At 34.9% G+C, this 24,070-nt stretch overlaps 3 protein-coding genes across 3 annotated transcripts; 1 reads left to right on the top strand and 2 right to left on the bottom strand.

The window, feature by feature from the left end:
* Window positions 1-6,921: 6,921 nt before the first annotated feature.
* LOC110888208 (ATP-dependent DNA helicase pif1-like) lies at window positions 6,922-9,217 on the bottom strand. Its single transcript, XM_022135746.2, has 3 exons — window positions 8,734-9,217; window positions 8,375-8,581; window positions 6,922-8,309 (listed from the first exon to the last, which is right to left on the bottom strand). The coding sequence occupies exons 1-3, from the start codon at window positions 9,215-9,217 to the stop codon at window positions 6,922-6,924; spliced, it is 2,079 nt and encodes a 692-aa protein (XP_021991438.2).
* A 69-nt stretch (window positions 9,218-9,286) lies between these two features.
* On the bottom strand, window positions 9,287-12,557 carry LOC110888207. Its single transcript, XM_035979877.1, has 10 exons — window positions 12,490-12,557; window positions 12,170-12,399; window positions 11,884-12,039; window positions 11,545-11,787; window positions 11,015-11,438; window positions 10,602-10,891; window positions 10,363-10,523; window positions 9,951-10,308; window positions 9,712-9,869; window positions 9,287-9,643 (listed from the first exon to the last, which is right to left on the bottom strand). The coding sequence occupies exons 1-10, from the start codon at window positions 12,555-12,557 to the stop codon at window positions 9,287-9,289; spliced, it is 2,445 nt and encodes an 814-aa protein (XP_035835770.1).
* A 317-nt stretch (window positions 12,558-12,874) lies between these two features.
* LOC110891990 lies at window positions 12,875-13,789 on the top strand. Its single transcript, XM_035979757.1, has 3 exons — window positions 12,875-12,934; window positions 13,082-13,240; window positions 13,347-13,789. Exons 2-3 carry the CDS (start codon window positions 13,085-13,087, stop codon window positions 13,599-13,601), a joined length of 411 nt encoding a protein of 136 aa, XP_035835650.1. The 5' UTR covers window positions 12,875-12,934; window positions 13,082-13,084; the 3' UTR covers window positions 13,602-13,789.
* Window positions 13,790-24,070: the final 10,281 nt, after the last annotated feature.

Raw genomic sequence — 24,070 nt, 5'->3', positions numbered from 1 at the left:
TTAAATGTTTATAGTATACGTATAATGTTATGCTAAGCCCTCATGTGAACAAGAAAGAAATTAGAAGAACATTAGTAATGGGATAATGGGGTTTGCTCATGATTACAATAATAAATTATATAGTGCATGATTTGTGTGCGGAATGAAATAAATCGATTTATTTATATTAGTAAGTGTATGAATATGTTACGCTTATTTAGAAAGATAGAATCAAGCTGTAAGCATAAGCTTGCACGACCAATAGTATACATTGAGAATAAATTTCAATGAACGAACCGCTAGTGATGATGTATGCTGGGAACTAGCATTATAAAGTGAAAACGACACTAATAAGAGCTCTGGATCAGATTCTGACTTATATGTGATTATGAAAGTAATTTACTTGATTTAAGAACGGAGGGACAATGCGTACAAATACGTTTATGCATGAATAAAACTCTTGCCAATATCCCGAATGCGTCTATATTGTATTAAGCATCGTGAATAAATAGATGAAAAAGTAAGAGTAGAAGTGGTCTAGTTGGAATGAGAAAGGTTTCGGGGACGAAACCTCCTTTAAGGGGGGTAGATTTGTAACACCCCAAAAATGTTTACTAGATAAGTTAAAGTTTATTTGAAACTTGACTTAGTTAGTGGGATTTAATTTGCATGATATAAATAATAAAGGGGTGAAGTTTAAAACTAAATAAGTAAAGGAAATTAAGGGACTAAAGTTGTAACATGTCAAAATTAAAGACAAGTAAATTAAAAAAAGAGTTAAAAACCCACACACACTCTGTGCGTGGGTTCTGGACGATCGAACAAGAAGAGCAGGACTAGGGTTGAAACCCTAGCATCAAGAAATCAAGCAATTTACCTTGAATCAAAGGAAAAAATTCGATGCATGATTCCCTAAACTCGAGTAGCTAACCTCAATTTCTGAAGTGGTAAGTTCAATTTTGTGATTTTCTGAATCATATGAAGTGGGTCTTAACCCAAGCATGAATGCATGATATAAAATTCATGAAATTTAGTTAGGGTTAAGGAATAGGATAAGAATTATGGCAGAATTTATGCTTGATTTTGGATGGGTTGTTGTGATTATAGCAAAAACCCGTTTGCTAAGAAGCTAGTAAGTGTAGGATGATGAAATAAGAATTTATAATTAGAATTTTGATTATGAGCTTGATGTGATACATGAATGATAAATAAAATCGATGTAGGATGAAATAGTTATGTAAATTTGAATAACTATGAATGTTGTATGATGATGAACTAGTAGGAATGTGCTTTATAGTCTTGTACCGTACACCATGATTAAGATGCCTACAAGGTGTTTGATGAAATGCTTAAGAGATAAATGTATGTGTGATATGGGAAAATGGCTGAATGAAATTGATGGACTAAGTAAATGAATGAATGTTGTAATGTAGGCGTGAAGGAAGAAGGTACAAGCACTAGGAAAACGGGAAGCACGCAAGATCGAGGTATGTTTCGTTACATACAAAACCTTATTTAAACCTTGCTAATATTATGAAAAACAACCCTTGTCACAATGATTTTGGTGATTAGTTGTCACACCCCGATTTCCACGTGTATCACCGGTGGGCCCGGTGGGGGATTACCGTGACGTAGTTGGCAACAATATAGTCAAACCACACAATTATATGAATGCACAGCGGAAGCATAAAGATAATATATTTCAACTTTAAGCGTAATATCAATGTATCACCATTGTTGAAATAATAATCCACAGGGGATCAAATAGAAATAACAAAAGTATTGTTCAACAGACTTTAGGCATCTTAAGCGTGCGAGACTTCTAGTGATGCTAAGGAGAAATCCCAGCCAATTACGCCTAGTACCTGCATTTAGTCTTTTTGGGGAAAATACGTCAGTTTACACTGGTAAATACATTCAACTGACACTTTTGTAAAAATGTTTAATAAAATTGGTTTAAATGCTCAAGGCACAAACTCTTTATAACTTGGGATAATTTATAATCAAATCTTGTAAAGAATTACATGTCACTATGCGTTTGGTCGCCCGAGTCGTATCGGGTTAAAGTTTAATAGACACACCACATAGTATAAAACCGTGGCGGGTAACCAACGGCTACACTTTTATAATTATAGACATAATGCCGGGTGTACGCCTACACCGGGATGTCAAGGCCGTGGCCATTCGTAAATGCTGCCAAGGATATCCGGGACATCGTCATTAAGCCCCCAAAGGCGTTAAGCCAACAAAACAAGTTTTTAAACGGGTCACATTGATAATACCCAACTACTAATGAGTTGGGGTCAATTGCCCGACCAAGCGGTATTTCAGATACCGTAACCCAAGCTCGTATAACGGAAAATAAGTTAAAAGTATTTACCTTTGCAAGTATAATCCTTAATTGAATAAATCACAGATAGCTTTTACTGGTCTCCTATTCTGGAACGAAGGTTTTAAAATAACCTATTAGAATCCTAACGGGTCTTTATATTTGCCGTAGCTTAGACCGGTCAGTTTCAAAGGATAATTACGGTTAAATTGCGTGAAAGGCGAAAACCGTGAATGGAGTGTGATTTTGACCCAACAAGTTTGAAGACTTGTTTTATTTGGGTATAATAATCATACTCTGGATTTTTTGGGGTTAAAACAATATGGTTTGACCCGTTTCGGCTAACTTATGTAAACTAGTTACATAAGCCGAACCGTGCGCGCAAAAGGCGTAACGGGTAACCGTAGGAGTCCTACACTGTTTTCCTAAGTCAACATGCCTTAAATAGGTTGTGGTATCAGTAGGATACCCTCCATAATGCCCGTAACGAGTTTAAGTTCATATTATGCCCCGTAGGGGTATTTTGGTCTTCTTAAAGATTATAAAAGAGGTTTTAGAGTTCTACAGGAAATCTGAGTTTCCCGAACAGTTTATAACGTCTAAAATACTTTATTTATTATTTAAAATCAGTAGCAACTGGAATCGGGTCAAAAGACCTTGTAGAACTCGAGTTATGGCCGTAAAGGGCATATTCGGTATTTACCGAACCGTTGCCATAACCGCAGGTTATGAGTAGGTTAAAAATAATTAAAAATCTTTAAAAATCCCAAAATATTATTTTACAACAGTGTGTAAAAGGTTTGGTGTCGAAATCCGGGTTCAGATAGGCGTTATGCTAATTGCGCCGTTTATTACAAAAGTTTTCTTTAATTGCGCTATTTAGCATAACTCATATTCTGGACCTCGGATTGACGTGAAATTTTAGGGACATGCTTAGAAATCAGTAACCAAGGTCATGATCCTTTCATATGTCCGAAATTCTCGTTTTAATTTAAAAAGGGCGTTACGGTCAACTTTTAAGCATTTAACGGAAATGTGTAAAAGACTCGGACAAACAACGAACCGGTCACAGAGGGTTATACCATCATGTAACCTGGTCCTAAGAGAGTCCTAAGGCATATCTAAATCAAACTTTAACGGGTCAGAACTGAAGTCAATGCAAAAGTCAAACTTTTGCGACTTTCGGCTCCGAACCGGGTCAAAACAACAAATGGTCGGATCAAACAAGCTTAGACTAGTTTATATACTTATTATCACGTTTTATGAGTGTTCAAACAGGTCACATATCATCTACATTACAGATTATGCAAGAAATCGCAAAATGACATTTCTGTTGACTTTTTCTAAGCACGTTTGACTCGATATTTGAACTAGTTAGAGTGGGAATCAGAGGGTGCCCTTTTAGGGGTTTAATGCCCACATGATTACCATCATATAACTATCTTTGATTCGACAAATCACTGGACCATTCGTGATTTATCGCAAAGTCAATCGTTAATTACGACGGATTGACTTTAGGCTAAAACTATTGAAAAATGAAACCACAAAGGGTTAGGCAACTTACAGAAGCTTAGTGCACGACTTAGAATGATAGAGGAAAGCTTGAGAGCTCCAGGAATGATCAGAAGGTAAGTTTTGAGGTGTGCTTTCACTTATGCACAATGTATGCCTTTTATAGTGAAAGAATGGCCTCTAGATCATTACACATCAACCTACAATGGAGCATGGATGTTCAGCAGGTGGCCCTTGGTGCTAGGAGGCAAGTAGAGGGCGCCCATGCTTCATTTATTGCACTTTTGATCGTTCACAACTTCAAACAACAAGTCTGTCCAAAGTTTCTGCATATGTGTCTGTCACGCGGCCCGCATTAGATTTCATGCAGCTTGTACGCGGGCCGCATGGATCTTCATGCCAGACGCGTATCCACAGATGGCTCGCGGCCCGCTTCAACTTATGTGTTTCACTCAGGCGGGCCGCCTGAGGCCTGTTTTCAAAGATTTTTAAATCTTTTGTAATGATTAATCGAATCTTTGTAATTAATAACTTGACCTTTCGGGTTTGAAGGGGTAACTTTGCGATTTGGCCCTCGGTTAATTACAATTAAGGGCCTCGTGCCATTTACCCGCACTGTTAAGTCCCCGGTTAGTTCAATTACTATCCGGAAAGCCTTAACTTTTATTGTTGACGCTTTTAACCCCTCTCATACGAATTTGATCATAACTTTCTCGATTTAAAACGGAACTTCGCGAAATTTATATAGTATATTCTAGTGAGTGTATTTTACTGTTACAAAGCCTCGAGTTCATCAAAGGGTCACTCAGAGGTATAATTAAACATGTTGACACAGTTAACCCCTGTAGCTTGTAATCTCTCACTTTCTTCCGCGTTTCGCTTCCGTACGATCCATGATTTATTCGTTTGAAGGTACGAGCATCGTTTAGGGTTACTATACAGTATATTTACCCTTTGTTGACATTTATAACCCTCGAATTTACATACTTTCAAGGTTTGTCAACTTTAGTCCTTTATTTAATATTTAATGCCACGTGTAAACTCATGACACGTGTTAACACATTATTGGACACAAAATTTCGAGGTGTTACATTAGTAAATAGAAAGTAAGTCCCTTGCGGATTTGGTTATGCTAATAAAAGTTACGTTAAGCTATGCAAATCGATCGGTTCATGATGAACAAGTCGAGTAAGAATAAGGAGCCATCCATTTAAAATGGGTGGCCGTGAATGCGATTTATGAATGTATGAAATTCAATCCGTTGTACGGGTAGAACAAAAGGTTTTCGTTACATTTGTGTTATATACGTCTTATACATGTTCATACGTTCAAAAACATCCTTCATGTGACACTTTATTCATACCTTGTGCTAAAAACGTCAAACTTGCAAACTATTGATCTATATGCTAAATTACGCGAATTCGATACTATTTCTCGACAAATAAACATAATTATACTTGTTTTATGTTTGGTTTATGGTTTATTTACATCACATACCTTGAAATATAATAATCGTGCTTAAACCATCCTAATTACACATTAAAACGTCAAAACTTGGAAGTATAGGGGCTGAATTGTAAAAATAACAATCTTTAACCCAACCCAGACACTCTGGCGGCCCGCGACCCGGCCCATAGATGCCTTACGCGGCCCGCGAGCCCGTTGGTTTCAAGAACATGCTGATCAGACTTCAATTTGGGCACGATTTTGTGTTTTAATTGATGTTTAAACTCATTTCTTGCATTAATTGTGCACCAAACCCAACCCTAATCCTCCCATATAAAACCCAAGTGCTTTCCAAGCATTTTACACTTTGCAAATCATCCACAACACTCTCAAATCAGCTCCCAATCTGCTGTTAATCAGAAGTTCGAGCAGAATCATCACACTTCTTTAAAATGAGCATAACTCACTCAATACTTAGTATTTTTCATCCATTCTTTTCTCACTTGCTTGGAACAACCTTAGGAACATTTCCACAGGTTTTCCACGGAAAACCAAGCTCTGGAATGTCACCAAAAAGGCTCCAAAGTGGACTGTTACTTTCTGTTTTCACTTAAACTTAGCTAAACTTGAGTTTATCTCATCTCAAACCTATGTCCTAATGCTCATAATCAATTGAATGGTTAGTTGGGCTTAAAAATAAGGCTGCGACATGTTAAATCAGAGATTAAAACCTCACAAATATTATGTTTTAGTTAGGGCTTTACCCACAAGTAGTGTTCAAGCTTTAAGCTTGATGAATGTGTGATAGTTGGACTAGCTTGGGCTACCCTTCATAGAAATCCGCTCACTACTTGATGTTTTTCCATATATTAGTTGTTATTATTTCATTAATATTTGTAAGTTCATCACCCTCCTTGTTGTTTATGACAACAATTGTAGTGGTGAAAAATGGAGGTACCTAAATGGGAGCTTTGTTCTTCCTACCTCATGCATGATTTATATGAATTCTAAAGAGGTTCCTAAATGGGGGATTCATCCCTGTACCTCATGCTTGACATATATGATATAATATACACTATGTAATACTTATGTAACATTCAAATAATCAAACTCTTGGTGATGAACTAATGGACATTCGTCAAGCTAGTAGATTATATCATCTTAGGCCTTGACAACTTGTCACGATTCTAATGGAACCTTGTTCCATGAAAACATTTAACTCTTTTGGAGTTTCATAGTGTCAAGAACAAGTGTCATAGGTGTTAGATGATTATTTTCTTATGTTTATTTTCATGTTATTTAAATTCCGAATCTATAGTCTTCTGATTCCCCAAACTCACACACCTATGTTTTCTTCGTGTAGAAGGACAAGGTGCTCCAAACTAATCCATCAACCAACATCACTCGCGGGATTTCAAGTAGGAAAGTTTGCAAAACCGTGAGTATACTCGATCCCGTTTTCCTTTTATCACTTTTGGGTGCAACGTATATGTTATACTAAACTAGTCTAAGTACCCGTGTGTTACACGGGTGGACCAACAATAATTAATATTATTCAACACCATCTAAGTAAACATCTTAATTAAATAAACGTTGAACTACGAACATCTTTATCAACATTACACGTAATTGAAAACAAACAAAGAAGACAAAGTTTACAATTTGTTAAACACTTCCTTATAAACGACATTTGATGTTTTATCGGTAGGTTTGCCGTCCTTGTCTAATATAAGCAATTTGACTCCGTCTCTAGATTTTACCCTTGATAAAGCCACATACAACTGACCATGCGTAAAAACAGGTTGTCTCAAGTACAGACCAACCCTTGATAGCGAATGCCCTTGACTTTTGTTGATAGTCATTGCAAAACACACAGCTATCGGAAATTGCCTCCTTTGAAACGCAAAAGGAATCTTTTTGTCTGAAGGTATCAAGTTAGGTCTCGGTATGTAGGTGCGAGTACCGATATTTCCTCCAGATATGATTTCTGCTTCTATGACACGGTTGTATAATCTTTTTATTTGTAACCTCGTACCGTTGCATAAACCATTTTGTTGGTCAATGTTACGTAATAGCATTACTGGCACACCAACTTTGAGTACTAACCTGTGATTAGGCAAACCTGATACTTTAAGACCATTCAACACATCTGGTGAGTATAGTTTTAGCTGTGTTGAATTAGGATTCTCAGTCTGACAAAGACTATCGGAGCTTAGATACTCTCTTTCTTCGCCTGGGAATAACGCTAACAACCTGTCATTTATCTCATGCACAACCTCGTTCTTAGGCGCAAGTATAGCCCTCTCACTAAAGTAGTTATGGTTGTTGTAGTTATCTAAAATTGAAGGGTACACGAAATCAATTAAAGATGAAATGGGATCAGAGGTGTCCTTAATTAGAAGATCCGGTGGTATTTCAATTGATGCTTCCCCGTCATTAGGACAACCATCATTTCCCTCACCCAAATCCAAAAGCCACTTGGCAAAATTATTGATTTCTTCAATATCAGATGTAGAGCGTCCACTGGTTAATCTCATGTTTTTTGTTAGCCTTAGCAACTTGCATTTACTCCACAAATATGACGAACATAGCGAGGCATTCACTATCTCTTGTCTTCCACCATTGGGGACAACAGGAAGAATTTGTCTAAAATCACCACCAAAAACAATAACCTTACCTCCAAATGATATTTCAGAACCTATGGAAGTGTCCATATTGAATATGTCATTCATCGTTCTATCCAAAGCTTCGAAGGCGTGTTTATGAACCATTGGGGCTTCATCCCATATAATTAACTTGGTTTCACATAGTAATCTAGCCGTGTCACTGTCTACTTTTATATGACAAACTGAATCCTCAGTAAGATTTAAAGGAATATGAAACCGGGAGTGTGCAGTCCTGCCAGCAGTCAGTAGCAACGATACAATTCCACTTGATGCGACATTTAATACAATTTGACCCTTAGATCTAATTGTCGCAGACAATGTCTTCCATAAGAAGGTTTTACTGGTTCCACCATATCCATAGACAAAGAATACACCACCTGTGTCACCGTCAACAGCTTTCAGTGTTTTTCAAAAACAGACCGTTTTTCATCATTTAGCATACTCATTTGGCTTTCATACTCGTTTCCACGATCTAATTGGGTGTAACAACGCTCCTTATATATCAGGCGATTTTGTGAATCAGCTAAAGACGCTTCATCAGGATATGGCATTGTTAAAAACCTTCGTAGAGATGAGTTATTCCGAAGTAAAAATTTTTCTATTTCGCCCAGAGCATAGTTTTTAAGGTGGTCCTCAGGAACTGACAAAGCTGTAAAATGTGAAATCAAGTTAATATAATTACTTACAAACATTAATTAAATTATAAAAACAAACTAAACAACTATTGTATCATAACAAATGACTTTATAGTAACAGTAACATAACCAAATTGTAAGAAAATATAATTAAAAAAAAAGTTACCTTCAGATCGATGAAATTTTCTTAATCTGTAAATAAAGTCATCCGTCATATATTTCCACGTGCTTTCCCATACCACCTCAGGTCTAGACAGAGTATTTGATAACAACATCATTGCAAACAAAACACGAATATATGAACATGTTGCTGTTTCATTTGCTTCCTTGATTGCTTCAGTGTACTCTGTGTCATCGTCCAAAAGACCAAGTGCGTAACACGCATCTCTAAAGGTATCGTGTACATGACCATTAACGGTTCCAATGTCATCAAACGATTTTGGCCCTTTGACTTTGTTAAAAAGAAAATATGCTTCACCAAAAGAAGGGGGTACAGAGTGAATTCTGCCAATCGCTTTTCCCTTTTGTCTAGGTTCCCAGCAACGATTTTCAATCTTCCATACATAAAAAATTGGAAACTGAACATAAGTAAGGGTACGGGCCACTGTGTCATTCGGGTCTTTGTTACGTTCCATCCAAGACAAAAACATTGACGCTTTGACAGATGGTTTGTTAAGGACGAAATTTATATCTTCGTCAGGGCCAAAAACGACATTTTGTTATCCAGGAATATGGAAAGGTAACCTTGTAACAGAAGGATACCTATAGTGTACTTCATTAGAGAATATCCTCCAAGATGCCTTACAAGCTGAGATGTACCTACAATCATAATACTCTTTTATCTCATCTTTTGATGGTTCTTCGTTTTGGTTATCCCCTTGCACAACAACAACAGTTGCTCTATCAGGTCCTTTGTTGATGTATTTAAACAAATATTTGATAGACCCAGCTTGATTGCACCACTCAACATTTATGTGCGCCTGATACCTTTTCAACAGCTTTTTGTTGTATGGTACAACACTTCTATTATCTAGCTCAATGTGGTTCTTTATAACTGTTGCACCATCGAGCATTTTCTATCAACCATACACGGACAACTTAGGTTAGCAAGACCACATGGACCATGAATCATATAGTCTTTCACAAGTGTGTATAACTCCGGGTCCTCATTTCTGTTTGGAATCTCAGCACATATAAATGCATCAACATGGTCCACTGTAGGAAGTTTATATTCATCCTCCATGAATAAGCATAAGTGTGCATGAGGCAATCCACGTTTTTGAAACTCGATAGTGTAAACAACTACATAAAAAAGGAAAAAAAAATATAAGTTTAAAAATGATAGCCAATAGTTTTATTTAAACAATATATAGATAAAATAACATGCGGCAGCTTTTCCCAATAGATGGCGTTCCTTTAAGTCTTTGCAAATAGCATCCAATTTCAACTTAAATAATCTTGACATAATATCTGGTCTATCTTCAGGTTTAAGTGTGGTGTCTCTAAGAAACCTTGTTACCTCCGACCATTTTGGGTTGCATGTGATGGTTATAAAAAAGTCGGGATAACCAAAACACTTGCATAGAGACATGGCATCTAAATAGTTTTGCATCATATATCTAGCACCGCCGGTAAATGAAGACGGTAACATCACACTTTTACCAGCCTTAGATATATCTTGTTGACCGTTATTTGTTAACTTTTGAAGACTATCATATGTATCTGATCTAAGATTCTTTTGCTGATGACGTACATAGTTGAGTCACTCAGTCTCAATCATCGTACATGCATCAACCAAGAATTGTTGAAATAGTCTCCTTGAATTAAGAATCAATGAAAATTGATTAATCCTATCTTGAAGACGATACGCAAAGAATTCTCTCATAGTACAATTTGGCCGCTTCTTATTGGTAACATCTAGGACACCTCTATGAGGGATGTCAACTCTATAACCATCTTCCCCATAAGGGAACAAAATCGGGTATTGAAGAGCAAGATAAGAAGGATGCAATTCACTTATTCATTTTAGACCACCTGTTTGGGTTTCCACAATAATATCTCTACTGTCAATTGCGCTGTCAAGATCTCCAACTATAAGAGCAGCGACCTCGCCAGCCGTTGGTAGGTTATACGTCCTACCATCTTTCTCCCTTCTTCCAATAAGGCGTAACTTTAGAGATAGTTGCGGGTTATCTTGAAAAGAATCCTTGACCATTCTGTAACTTTTAACCAGCTGATTGTCTATGTCTAAAACATCCTTTATATGTTCAATCAATTGACGATCAAGGGCGGCGGCAGACGACGAAGATGCATCCTTTGAGGAACTGTGTACATAAATAAGTTGTTGTGAACAAATAATTTATGTAGATGAGAAAAGATTTTAATATAAAGTAACATTAGTAATAAAAAAAATAATATTTTCTATTAATTACCTAAATATGGATTACCTATTTGAAAGTTCGTTCTCAGTATCGTATATGTAGAGCTGACAAAATTTAGGTTTTGATCCGTTTTCTGGCAAGAGACTCCCAATGGTATGATAGTTTTCACCACTGATTCGGTAGCAAAAAGGGGCATTACCTCTATTAACAGTCGGATCAACCTTACCACCCATTGAAGTAAAAGCAAACATAGAGTTATAACGTCGAATGTTATTCAAAAAGTGCTTGCTTTCTTTATCAACACACCGAAAAAGTTTTTCATAATTTGGCCGTGCGTCTTTATAATCCGGAAGCTCAACCTTGCTGTATCCACAACATAAGGAATAGGAAGTTTTTCCATCCTTGTGTTTACCCCTGCCTTTTTTTGAATCCCATAACTTTGCATTACATACGTCACATGTAATACACTGGTCACCATGGTCCAAATATTCTGTTTAGTTGGTTAGGCGTAACAGTAAAATAAGTTAGTTATATCGTTAAGGAATCTTGAAAAAAAAATCTTTAAATAACTTGAAAAAGAAATAATACCAAATTACCTTGTGAGACACCTTTGTATGGATCTTCAACTATAGTTTCTTCTGTAGACAAATCAATCATTGGTATAGGAGAGGTAACTCGTGCTTTGCGTACTAATTTACAATTTCCCGGAGATAGTCTTGGTAAAGTAGAATTTTCAAGAATAGGTGATATACTATTCGTTGCCGTGAGGTTTGAAGATAAAGAAAAGCGAACAATATTTGTATGAGGAGCAGAGTTACTTCTAACAGAACCAATATTACCTAAAAAATATAATATAAAAACCAAAGTGATTTATATGTTAGCATTAAAAAAATGTACTAAACATCATCAATTGATTGAATATTGGAAAAATTTACTTGTAGGTAAAACCGAGGGGGTACGTGTAACATTGTGCGTGTTGGGGTCTATGGATTTGGGATCAGCAGACGAAGATAAATTTTGTTTGGAGATTGATCCGCCTGGTGTGATAGATCTTTTATTACTCAAATATAGCTTCCTTAATCTACGTCTCTCTGTAACATCATTTGCATAACATGTCGTATTAAAAAATGGGATAATATGAACAAACAACAATAAATAAGCTAATGTTTACTGCTTACACAAAATCGTATTTGACAATTAAAAGCATTTATTTAGTTTTACCTGCACATGTAATCGGCCCCTCAGTTGTAGCATTGCATGTGTTGTACGGAGTGGACGTCAAAGTGGTATTTGGTGTTAAATTACTTGCGGATTCCGATGCAACTCGTTTAAAATTAGAGCGTTTACTATCCAAATATAGTTTTCTTAGTTTACGCCTCCTTTTGTACTCTTCTTGGGTAACAATTGGTATAACAACTGTCAAACGACCAATACAATGAAGAATTCTAATACTAAAAAATCTCACATTAAGTAGTAATGTTACGAGTTTAAATATATGCTAAGAAACAGTGCTAAAATAATAACATACCAGAAAGTCATACCGTTTGAAATATTGGTAAGCGGTGCTGGATAGGAAAGATCTGAGATAATACAAATTAAATGTAACCATTGATTAGTGAATCGCTAATCTATAAATTACTTGTTTCATTTAATTATAAAGTAATCTGTTATAATTATTATTTTTTATTATAAAACAACAGGTTTTATATGTAAAATGTAATTACATTTAGTAAACAAATACATTTTATAGTGTATAGATATAACTTTATAAAAATTAAGTAAACAGAGGGATTATTTATGTAAATCAAATAAAGTTGTGATTGTCTTTATGAAGATAGTATACATATCAGATATCTCTACAGTGATTCTTATCTCTTTGTAGATTGCCCCTCTGTATGAGACAAAGCTTCAAACTTCATACGCATACAATCAGTATCTTTGGTTCGGCATTCACATTATCGGCAAACAAAGAGAAATCACTACCAGGTACGATTCCAACTAATGTTCTCACATAACCTAGATCTTTAATTGCATTAGTCTTACATATTTGCGATCTCAATTTGGGAGCTTTTCCTTAATCGACATGTTCAGTGATAATCAACATCGAGTATTTATCACAATAATTATATGTAGTCAATGGCGGGTTCTTCAAATGAGCGAAAGAAAGAAAAGAAAGAAAAGGAAGTGATAGTGCTAACGGATTCGGACTCGGACGACTCTTTCACTTCGGAAGAATTTGACTGGAACGAACCAGAACCAAATATCATTTTTATGCCATCCGGATTACGCTTTGTAAGTTGTTAGCTAGATTCTTTGTATAATAAGTTAACTGTTGGTGTTCTATGGCGTCATTAGTTTGTTTGTCCTTACAGTCTGAATAATGTTTTGGTATTTTTAGCGGATACCGGTAAAGATCGCAAAAGCCATGGGAATCGATCGCTGCCTAAAGGTAACAATAAAAAATAGGCGTGGTGTCGAAACCACCTTGAACGTCACGGCTGAACCAAAAAGAGGGAAAAAGAAAAACAGGTATAGTGTATTGGGATGGCCAGCATGGGTTCGTGAAAACAACATCAAGAAGGGTTATCTTTGCGTTTTAGAGTGGTATCCGGATATGCCTACGCTCTTTCTTAGGGATGTAATCGAAGAATAATGGTGTTAGTATCATAGATCAACCGTTCAACCATTTTATATGGTAATTTTGGCTAACAAACGGTTTTGGCAAAAAGTAGATAAGTATGTATATATGGTTTTTGTGGACCCTGTTTAAATGTTTTGGTTTATGTTTGCTTGGGACCCTTCATATGTAAGTAATATATTATACTTTTAGTGGCTTCTACATAATGTGTGGTTGTTTGTTACCCTGCTAAATAATTAGACTTCGGCCTCACTACTTGATTTTGAATGGTCATCTCCCAAATAGGAGGTCACTTTATGATTATCAGTATAGTTACCTGTTGGAATACTACTTGACAATATGTTCGTTGCACAATTTGAATGTACATGAAGATTATGAGATTTCCGAGTATCCAAGTATAATTTTCGTTTTCTACGTCTATCTTTTGCCTCATTTTGCGTGCTGTCCAGAGTAGAAACTGTAAACGTTAAGAACCGTTGAATGCATGTTAGATCTACAACAGTTAATTAAATAAAATACTTTTACATATACATCTATAATGTATATATATATATATATATTATAGATCTATAACAAAAAAGATTGGTTAATATAATACCATTGGTAATATCTGAAAACGGAATCCCTGACATGGAGCCGGAAACATCTGTAAGTAAAACATACATAAAATAGTAGTTTATAAACACGTCACATTAACAGTTACTTAATAAAAGACTATATTTCGTTGACCAAAATACCACTTCATATAAAGGACCCTATTTAAATATTTTGGTTTATGTTTGTTTGGGACCCTTCATATGTAAGTAATATATTATACATTTAGTGGCTTCTACATAATGTGTTGTTGTTTGTTACCCTGGTAAATAATTAGACTTCAGCCTCACTACTTGATTTTGAATGTTCATCTCCCAAATAGGACGTCACTTTACGATTATCAGTATAGGTACCTGTTGGAATACTACTTGATAATATGTTCGTTGCACAATTTGAATGTACATGCAAATTATGAGATTTCCGAGTATCCAAGTATAATTTTCGTTTTCTACGTCTATCTTTTGCCTCATTTTGCGTGCTGTCCGGAGTAGAAATTGTAAACGTTAAGAACCGTTGAATGCGTGTTATACCTACAACAATTAATTAAATAAAATACTTTTATATATACATCTATAATGTATATATATATATATATATATATATATATATATATATATTATAGATCTATAACAAAAAAGATTGGTTAGCAAAGATACCATTCGTAATATCTGAAAACGGAATCCTTGACATGGGGCCGGCAAGACCTGTAAGTAAAACATACATAAAATAGCAGTTTGTAAACACGTCACATTAACAGTTACTTAATAAAAGACTATATTTCGTTGACCAAAATTGTTACCTTTTGAAGTATCTAAATTCCATTGATCATTGTGTGAAGACGAAGGTTGATGCTTTGATCTTTTAGACATGGCTGTCACATTGAAAAATTATAGATTCATCAATTACACCATTAAATACATGTTCGTATGATTGACAATAAACGTCTTTATACAATTTTCATTGTGCGACTCATTGAATAAAGAGTGGAGTTCATAATTACTTATTATACAAATCAATAAAATAATATGCAAAAGAAACATCATCCATAGAAGAATCAGCAAGATTAGTTTTCGGTTTTGAGAATTAGTCAACTCTCGAGAATGCATTAATGCAAAGAGATGTGTACACAATTCATGACGCTATCGTTTACACACACATTTCAAATGACCAACTGCCTTTGTTGGGAGTCTAGACACAATTTCATTAACTACCATTTCAAATCCTAAACCTTCCATGACATGAACTACATTTCAAAAACATAAATTAGATTTAAATTATATTGCAAGCATAAAATAGGTCGTATGCATAGGTTTATGATTTCAATGAGTAGTTGAAAGACAGCAATAAAGTTGTAACATAATAGATAAACTAAACAGCTCAGTTAGTAACTAAGATCTGTAGAAAGCCAATTCATGAAAACTAATCAATTTTGTATTTTAAGCACGAATGAAAAAACAACGTAAGAGAAACAAAACACAACAACCAAATAATCAACTAACCGAATTGAATTGTTGATGAATATGAGATCGTAGTAGATGGAATGACTTGAGAGCTTTTCTCTTGCAAATTTATGTAGAATATGACTACTTATAAACAATTGTTGTAGTGAAAGTATTTTAAGAAAGTATGTTAAATATTATGAAAATATTATTTGCTTTATTATATTAAACTAGGATTGCGACCCGCCGCAATGCGGCGGGGATTCTTTAGTTATAACAAAGTGGATCTAGGACCCGCACGTTATGTTAAACCTGTCAAACGGGGAAAAATAGACGATGTAAAAACGTTTACCCACACACGCACGTTGCGTCGTGTTAACTCGCAAAATTTAGAACGAAACGTAAAAACGTTAAACCAAAGACGCACGTTGCAATGTGTTAAGTCACAAAATTTAGAACCAAGCATAAAGCGAAAAATTTGCGGAAAATGAAAACTATAAAAGGCCAAAGTTGAAAGTAAAAAAAAGTTTTGAGAATAGATTGCAAAACATAAAAAATTTTGGGTTAAAAGTAAAAAAATAAATAGTTTTGAGTTAAAAGTAATTTATGACATGCTTTTTGGTGAAAACTAAAAAAATCAGTTTTTTTGGAAAACCCCCAAAGCCAACGTTACGACAACCATATGCATAACCATTTTTTCTTTAGAAAACCCTCAAAGCACACCTCGTGTTGCGGCGGGGCGTAAAACGGTGTCAAATAGTACTAATGTCACACAACCGTCATCGACCACCAACACTGACTCGACCTAGGATATGCGTGTTGCGACGAACCTTTCAAACGTGAAAAAATTGAGGTAAAAACGTTGAACCACACATGCACGTAGCGTCGTATTAATACGAAAAATTTAGAACTATACGTAAAACGAAAATTTGCGAAAGATGAAAACTATAAGTGAAAAATGTTGTGAAGTTAAATTGGAAATAATAAAAAGTTTTGGGTTAAAGTTATAAAACCAAACTATGTAGGGTTAAAATTGTAAAAGATATAAACCTTTGGGTGAAAAGTAGAAAATCAACTTTTTTTTTTGGAAAATGTCCAAAGCATAGGTTACAACTCATTATGCATATACATGTTGCTTTTTTATATAGGTTTTAATTTCTTCATAACAATCTTGTAATTTAAATTTCTTACCAACAATATGGTTTTACGTTTTAGTATGATATAAATGATTTGATTGTAAGTCAACACCATGTTTGGTTATTTTTTAGTATAGACATATTACTTAAAGTGTATTATTCTATATACAAAATTATATTGATATATATATATATATAATTATATACACATATTTACATATATATACATATATCACTAAATATTGTAAATGGTTAAAATTGCCATATACGTTAGATAGACTATACAATCCGCAAACGAAACACGAGTAACATCCAAGTATAAAAAAGATTGTAAATAATAAATTGTTTAGTGTTGATTACAATTCATCAAAAAAGGAAACCAAAAGTGATAAAAAATCCAAAAAACAAAATTTGAATGAATAAGACAGACCAACAATTGTGTTCACATCATACAAATACATGAAATGCATGTTCGAGTTTTATAGCCAATAGCGTATGCTTCAGGAATGTGAGGGTTGATGACGATGAACGTCAAGTCTGTCGACCTCAAAATGTTTCCTACAAAATAAAAAAACAAACATGGTTTTATATAGGTGTATATGCATATAGATTTTACAAAATTTTTTACAACTTATTTATGAAAAAGGTAAAAAAAAAAAATAGTAAAAAAAAACCATATAATAGAACAACCTACTTGATTCCCATCTAACCAACTTTACACGAGCGGTACATATAATAGGCTTTTCCGTTATTTTCAAGCAAGTACTAACATATGGGATATCTTTGCTCTCATACAACTACATTTCTATCACATGTCGACTTTCACATTTAAAATATAAAACATGAATATACACATTACAATATTATTTCAGACGTATCTACAATGTACTTTTGATGTCTTCGATCATGAGATAACATATAGATGGAATACACACCACCAACCATTTTACCAAATGGGTGTAAGCTAATCAAATTGTTAGGAACAATTGTTGCAATCTTTTGTCTCTACAATATCACATCAACAATCGCGACATTTATAATTATTAAAAGACGTTCAACTGATTTAAAAGTGATTCCTAATCTCATTAGCAATGGTAACTTACTTGTTGATCAAGTAGTACTATTAACAGTCTTTGTCATGCCAAACAAAATCAATGGTCACAAATATAATAGAGTACTACCATACACCATATTCCTTCAAATCGGAAAACAGGTCAACGGTTTGATATTTTGGCATGTCCTACAAATAAACCATAAAAAATGGTCGGTAATATACATACAATCTATACATAAAAAAGAACATCTCTTATTCATTATTGTTCATAACAATAAAGAGCTTCGCTTCAAACACAAAAAAACCAAAACATTAAAATGTCTGTAATGAGACAGATAAAAACAAAACATTAAAATTAAAAGCAAATGAGATGCTCATTATTTGTTTGTTATCAGCAACTACTCTTCAACATTCGGATCCAAACGACGAACGGTCACATCAAGATCAACACCGTCTTCTACCTCAATGCCACATTTTTTGGGTTTGGAAGACGATTGCGAAGAAATCCCATCATACTCATAAACGCTATCCAAATTTCGCTTTAACTCCTTTTCCATGCGTATAAGAGAGGTATTGTCCCCATCCAACATGTTTGTTGTAAAAACGCTTTTGGACACATTAGATATTGGGGTTACATCATCACCAGTACGGGAAACAGAATCCTACAAATTAACATAAATACTTGAAATGCATATACAATTTATAGAAAAGAGTATTTTTATAACAGATTATTTGATAAATTGTATACCTTGGTGAGATCCTCATTGGTTGGGTCTATATCAGGCAAACCACCATCTTCACGGTCTTCATCAGCAGGCTGTGATTGTTTCCAAACATAGTACGTATAAAAGATAAAAAATTTATAACATATAGACGACTAAGTATTTTTTAACCTTATCCTACCTGGAATACATCGAAATTCCTATCCAGCTCCGAGATCACGGTTGTATTATCTGTTAATTTGGAAACAGAGTATCCATCAGACTTCTTTTGGATGTTATAGAAACTTATAGCGATCTTGAAGGCCAACTTCTTTTCGAGTAAAGCTTTAAGTTCCTTTGGGAAACTTCCTTCATTAGCCAACTGTAAAAAATACATGAGAAGGTTAAAATTAATCTAAATAACATGCTATAATTTATACACAACATGTCGGCATTGATACAGTATTAATTTATACATGAAATACCTCCAAGTTCTTGTCTAGCAACTGACTGGCGTTAACGTTGAGAAGCTTTACGACCTCACGCTCAAACATGGTAAGAGTAACAATGCCCGTACAATCTTGAACACGGATTAGAACCTTTATCCTGAACAACGAAAATTATTCATTGATAACTGATTGTACAAATAAAATACTAACCACAAAATTGGTAACATAAAAACTATTAGCAATACCTGGGAACGGAATTAACGGTCTTCTTGTTACATGGGGCATTCTTGCACTCCAATATAACAACCTCCTCAAACCCATCAGTTCCATCAGCTTTATCTTTTTGAACCGTCTTGGTGGAGACCTTGCAATTGCAGTTCTTACATGCATTATAAAACCATTCATTTTCCGAAGCAAAACTCTTTATGGTGCCAAGAATGATAACAAATTTTTTCTGTGAAGGAAGACAAAAAATGAATATATGTGGCATTTCACCTAACGAAAATACATAATACTCAATTTAATAAAAATAATACCTTAGTTATTTCGGTAAGGGCACCTATAGTACTGAAGTTAATATCTGTGAGAAATTTGTCGGTAGGAGATTTCATGACAGTTGAACTCAGACCAGAGTACTCAGAGGATTTCTCGGAGGACAGTTGTGCAATGAAACTATAACAAAATAAGGGGTCATTGAATATAAAAAAACATAATGTCTACCTGACTCAATTTGCTAATAAAAAAATAAAACCTTTTCTTAAACTGATTAATCTCATCAATATCCTTGTTGATGAAGACACGAGTAACCGTATACAGGTTGGAGACGTACACAAAACCTGTATGTAACCAAATTCACATACTCAGTTAAAAGTTATTCCAAAAGATATTAGTTAGACATATATGTTATACCTTGCGAAAACCTATACTTTGCAAACTGAAGAACGATGACAACATTCTTTTCATCTTTGCTGTTCCTTTTAAATTCCAAGATTTGCTCGGCATATCCATCCCATAGTGTGACATAGATTTGCTTATGACTGAACAATATAATAAACATAATATGTTAATGTAAACATAAAAACCATTGTTATAATAAAAGACAGAAATCCCTTAAGTATAACTTACCTCAAATCTTCAAGCATAAACGTTAGCTTCTTTTCCTTTTTACCATTGTTATTGTTATCTTTAAGTTCAAACGGAAAGCTTCTAACAACATAGCCAATTACGTCTAAGAAAAAGTATAGAAAAAAGTTAAATCCAAAAAGGTTTATAACATATAGCTACACAGTTGTAACAACTCCCATTAAAATTTATAATTAGAATGATAATTAGTCGATAAGAAAACCCTAATTGAGACACCCAAGTAATTCCGCATTAACCTTAAAATTTTCAGAACAATCGGAATTAGGATCAGGGCCCCTAAAACTCAGGGGGGATAAAACCTAATTGATATTTATCTATTCAATTTGCTGTCTAAAATTCGTTTAAGAAAAATGTTGAGTCACCCAAGCTAGTCCCGAAACCAGCTAGGCTAGGTAAATAGACTGCACCCTTTACGGATCGTAAGGGTAAGTCCTTACGGACCATAAGCCTACCGGTTTCCTTACGGACTGTAAGGGTTAAGTCATACGGTCCGTAAGCATGACTATTTTCTGGCTATAAATAGCCGACATTGGGACTTCAATTTTGGAATGAAAACGACGTTGATACGCTCTGTGCACGTCGAATTAGCTCAGTACATCATAATTAAACACACACTGTATTCGAATCGCTGCCGCGGAACAGGGTAATTACTCGATCGCTATTACGATTCATTTTCCGAGATCAATATATCCAAAGAATGTTTAAGTGCCGCCCACATTGGGTTATACTTTGTCGTTCGTCGTTAAATCGATGAATGTTTAAGTATTGCACTTTGTCGTTCATTGTTAGAATTTGATCTCGTGAGTTATCGTAACTGCTGTATTGATCACTAACCCTGTTTTGTGTGCATTATTGTTGAAATTAGGTTAACAGGGCTAAATCATATTCTATCCATACTAAATCTGCAATGTGAGTCATTCTCTCTTTTTATCAAATATGTTTTACAATACTCCAAATCATTTTTCAGAGTTATAATTACAGTGATTAAATTTATGTAATCACCAAATTACAGCCGGTATGTGGGGTATTGTGCACATTACTATTGTTTTAATCACATTAGGTGGGCGGGCCTAAAAATAAGTGATATACGTCACTCATTGGGACAACCAATGGTGATATGACCACAGTCACAGAGCTGGTCGTGTGACAAATACCTATTCTTGAAAGTTGGTTGATAATAAACATATGTAAAAACTCTTAATACTGTGAATTATAACAAAAGTGTCGTTTTAGTAAATAGAATGATTCACTCAGTATTTCCCCGCTGACAAAACCTTTTTCAAACATGTTTCAGGTGATCTACTGTAAATCAGGAAAAGTGCTGAGGAGCATTTCAAGGCTTAAAATAGTGGCTCATTATAAAATAAAGAGATATGTTTCGAAACAAGGATTTATCACTAAAACTTATGTATTATCGGGGTTTTATCCCGAATTGTAAAATAAAAATAATCGGGAAAAGTTTTTAGCTTTACAACGATCCTGATGTTAAAATTCCGCTGCTAAAATCACATAAATAAATATCACGGGATTTCTGTCCCGCGGCTCCTGAAACGGGTAAAACCGGGTCGGGGGCCGTGACAGAAATAAGGTGGTATCAGAGCCACTGAGTTAAGCTAATTAAGTATTTAACATATACTTAATTTTTCCTGATTACTATTATGTGATTATGTGTTTTTTTGACTATTTATTAGTTACAGTATGGGTAAGCAAAAGTTGCAAGATATCTATCTTAAACTAGATAGGTCAGTCTACGAAGAGGGAAGTTCATCCAAAACTAAATTTTTAAAGCTCCCTACAATTCCTGAAGAAGGAATATTTGTGCGTAAAGCACAATATGAGAATCCGCTTTCTCCTAGAAAAAGGAGTATGATTATTAAGAAAAGTAAAGAGCAAATCCGAGAAAAGAGGATTAAAAAGGAAACCCAGGAATTAATCAATAAATCACCTTGGGAAGATAAGCTAGATGAGAAATGGACAAATTTGTATATGCTAGCCACTGTAGCAGAACATGCAAATCTTTAAATACCCTAAATCTAGTAATAACACTTCTCAGTAAATAAATAAATAAATATGAGTGTGTTCTTTTCTGTTATTTTGTACAATAAAACTTCGATGTTTATTTGTTAAACTTTGTTCCAAAGTTTTAACTTAGCAATTCTGTGCATTTTGCATATATGCTACACAGCATGAGCGAGATATCTGAAGCTTTTCAGAACCTCAATCTTTACCCGGTGAATATAGAAGTTTCCCAAGAATTTACTGGATACTTTGCTGATATGGACCAACCTGTAGAATTCCATGCTCCACCTTTGACAAAGCCAAAACGAAAGAAAAAGAAGAATTACGTGTGGGGACATCGTATCCGTAGGAAAAAGCCAGTCCTGAAACTTCCTAAAATAAACAATCCTTTAGAAATAGCAAAAGAAACTGGTAAACAGCCGGAAATGGAAACTGAAGTCGAGAAAGATTCTAGGCAAATGGAGATACAGTTTGAGGAATATTCTCAAGAAATAGAAATAGAAGTAGGACAAGGTTCTAGGCCAAAACAGATAGAAATCGGAGAGAGCTCCAATCAAAACCAAAACCAGGGAATAACTTTTCAGGATAAAATAGATATCCTATTGGCAAACTGTGAGACTATTCAGCCTGTCAATACGAATATTTTTACCTATCCTAGTGAAAATCCACTCCCTATGAATTTTGCACCAGCAATCCCAGAACCAATAGTCCACGCCCAACCTGTAGAAATGGAAGAATGGTGGACAAATGATTGGCAATTTCAAAATATTGTCAACGACCCTTATTCCTTCCTTCCGCAATTCGACCCAGAACCCCTACCTAATCCACCAATGAGCACTGAGAGTATGGCTGAACTTCGCCATTTTGGTGAAGAGTTGATGGATGCAGGGAATAGAATTAGGGAGATAGGGGGACAGATTGCTTGGAAGTATGATGAAAGGGAAATGCGTTTTTAGAACAACAAATGGTGAGGGATAGAAAGGTGGTAAAACTATAGTTGTGTAATAGTATAGTAAATAGTGAAATCAGTCTGTAACATAACTCCAAATAAAACTTTGTAAAATATCTGTGTGTAGTGATGCATACTATAACGGATATGAAATGGAATCGAGAAATCGATAGTTTTGACTTTATGTGCATTATGAATTGTCTGATTGTTTGTGTATAAATTGCTATTTATCAAGATACTAATAAAAAATTATTATATATTATCAGATGGCAAATAGTGGTAATGAACCAGTAAATGAGGTTAATCAATCGGAGCAACATCCAGGAGATCAATATATGACTAGACAAGATATTGAAAATATTGTTGCTCAAGGGATAGCTAATGCTATTCCAGCATTTGTTGCCGCTGTGAAAAATCCAATCGAACCGCAACAAATTATTCCTAGTAAACATACTATTGAGGATAACTTCAGTAATAGTATAAACGGGGGTAATAATCATGCTAATCATGATAATGAAACCCAGCACACGTCGCTCCCTAAAAAGCGAAAGGTTGCAACACCTGGTTGCACTTTCAAAGAATTTCTTGCTTGTAAACCCACTGAATTTGCAGGAAATGAAGGGGCAACTGCATCGCTGCGTTGGTTAGAGAAAACTGAAGCAGTGATTGCAATAAGCAAGTGTGCCAAAGATGATCAAGTCATGTACACCTCAAATCTGTTTAAAGAAGGAGCACTGGAATGGTGGAACACTATGTTACAAGCTAAAGGAAGAAATAGGGCTTATGCCATGACTTGGGAAGAATTCAAGAATCTGGTTGAAAGAAAATTCTGTCCTGAGTATGAAAAGGAACAAATGGCAAATAGGTTCCTAACTCATCGGATGTTAGGTGTGGATTGTCGTGGTTATACTTCGACATTCTTTGAATATGCTAGAGTGGTACCTAACCTGGCTTCGCCAGAACCGGTACTCATTTCTCGCTATATTTGGGGATTAATTAG

The sequence above is a fragment of the Helianthus annuus genome, chromosome 11, assembly GCF_002127325.2.
Source record: "Helianthus annuus cultivar XRQ/B chromosome 11, HanXRQr2.0-SUNRISE, whole genome shotgun sequence".
NCBI classification, from domain to species: Eukaryota; Viridiplantae; Streptophyta; class Magnoliopsida; order Asterales; family Asteraceae; genus Helianthus; species Helianthus annuus.
Note: the sequence above shows the minus strand (reverse complement) of the source record. Positions and strands in the feature narration are given on the sequence as shown.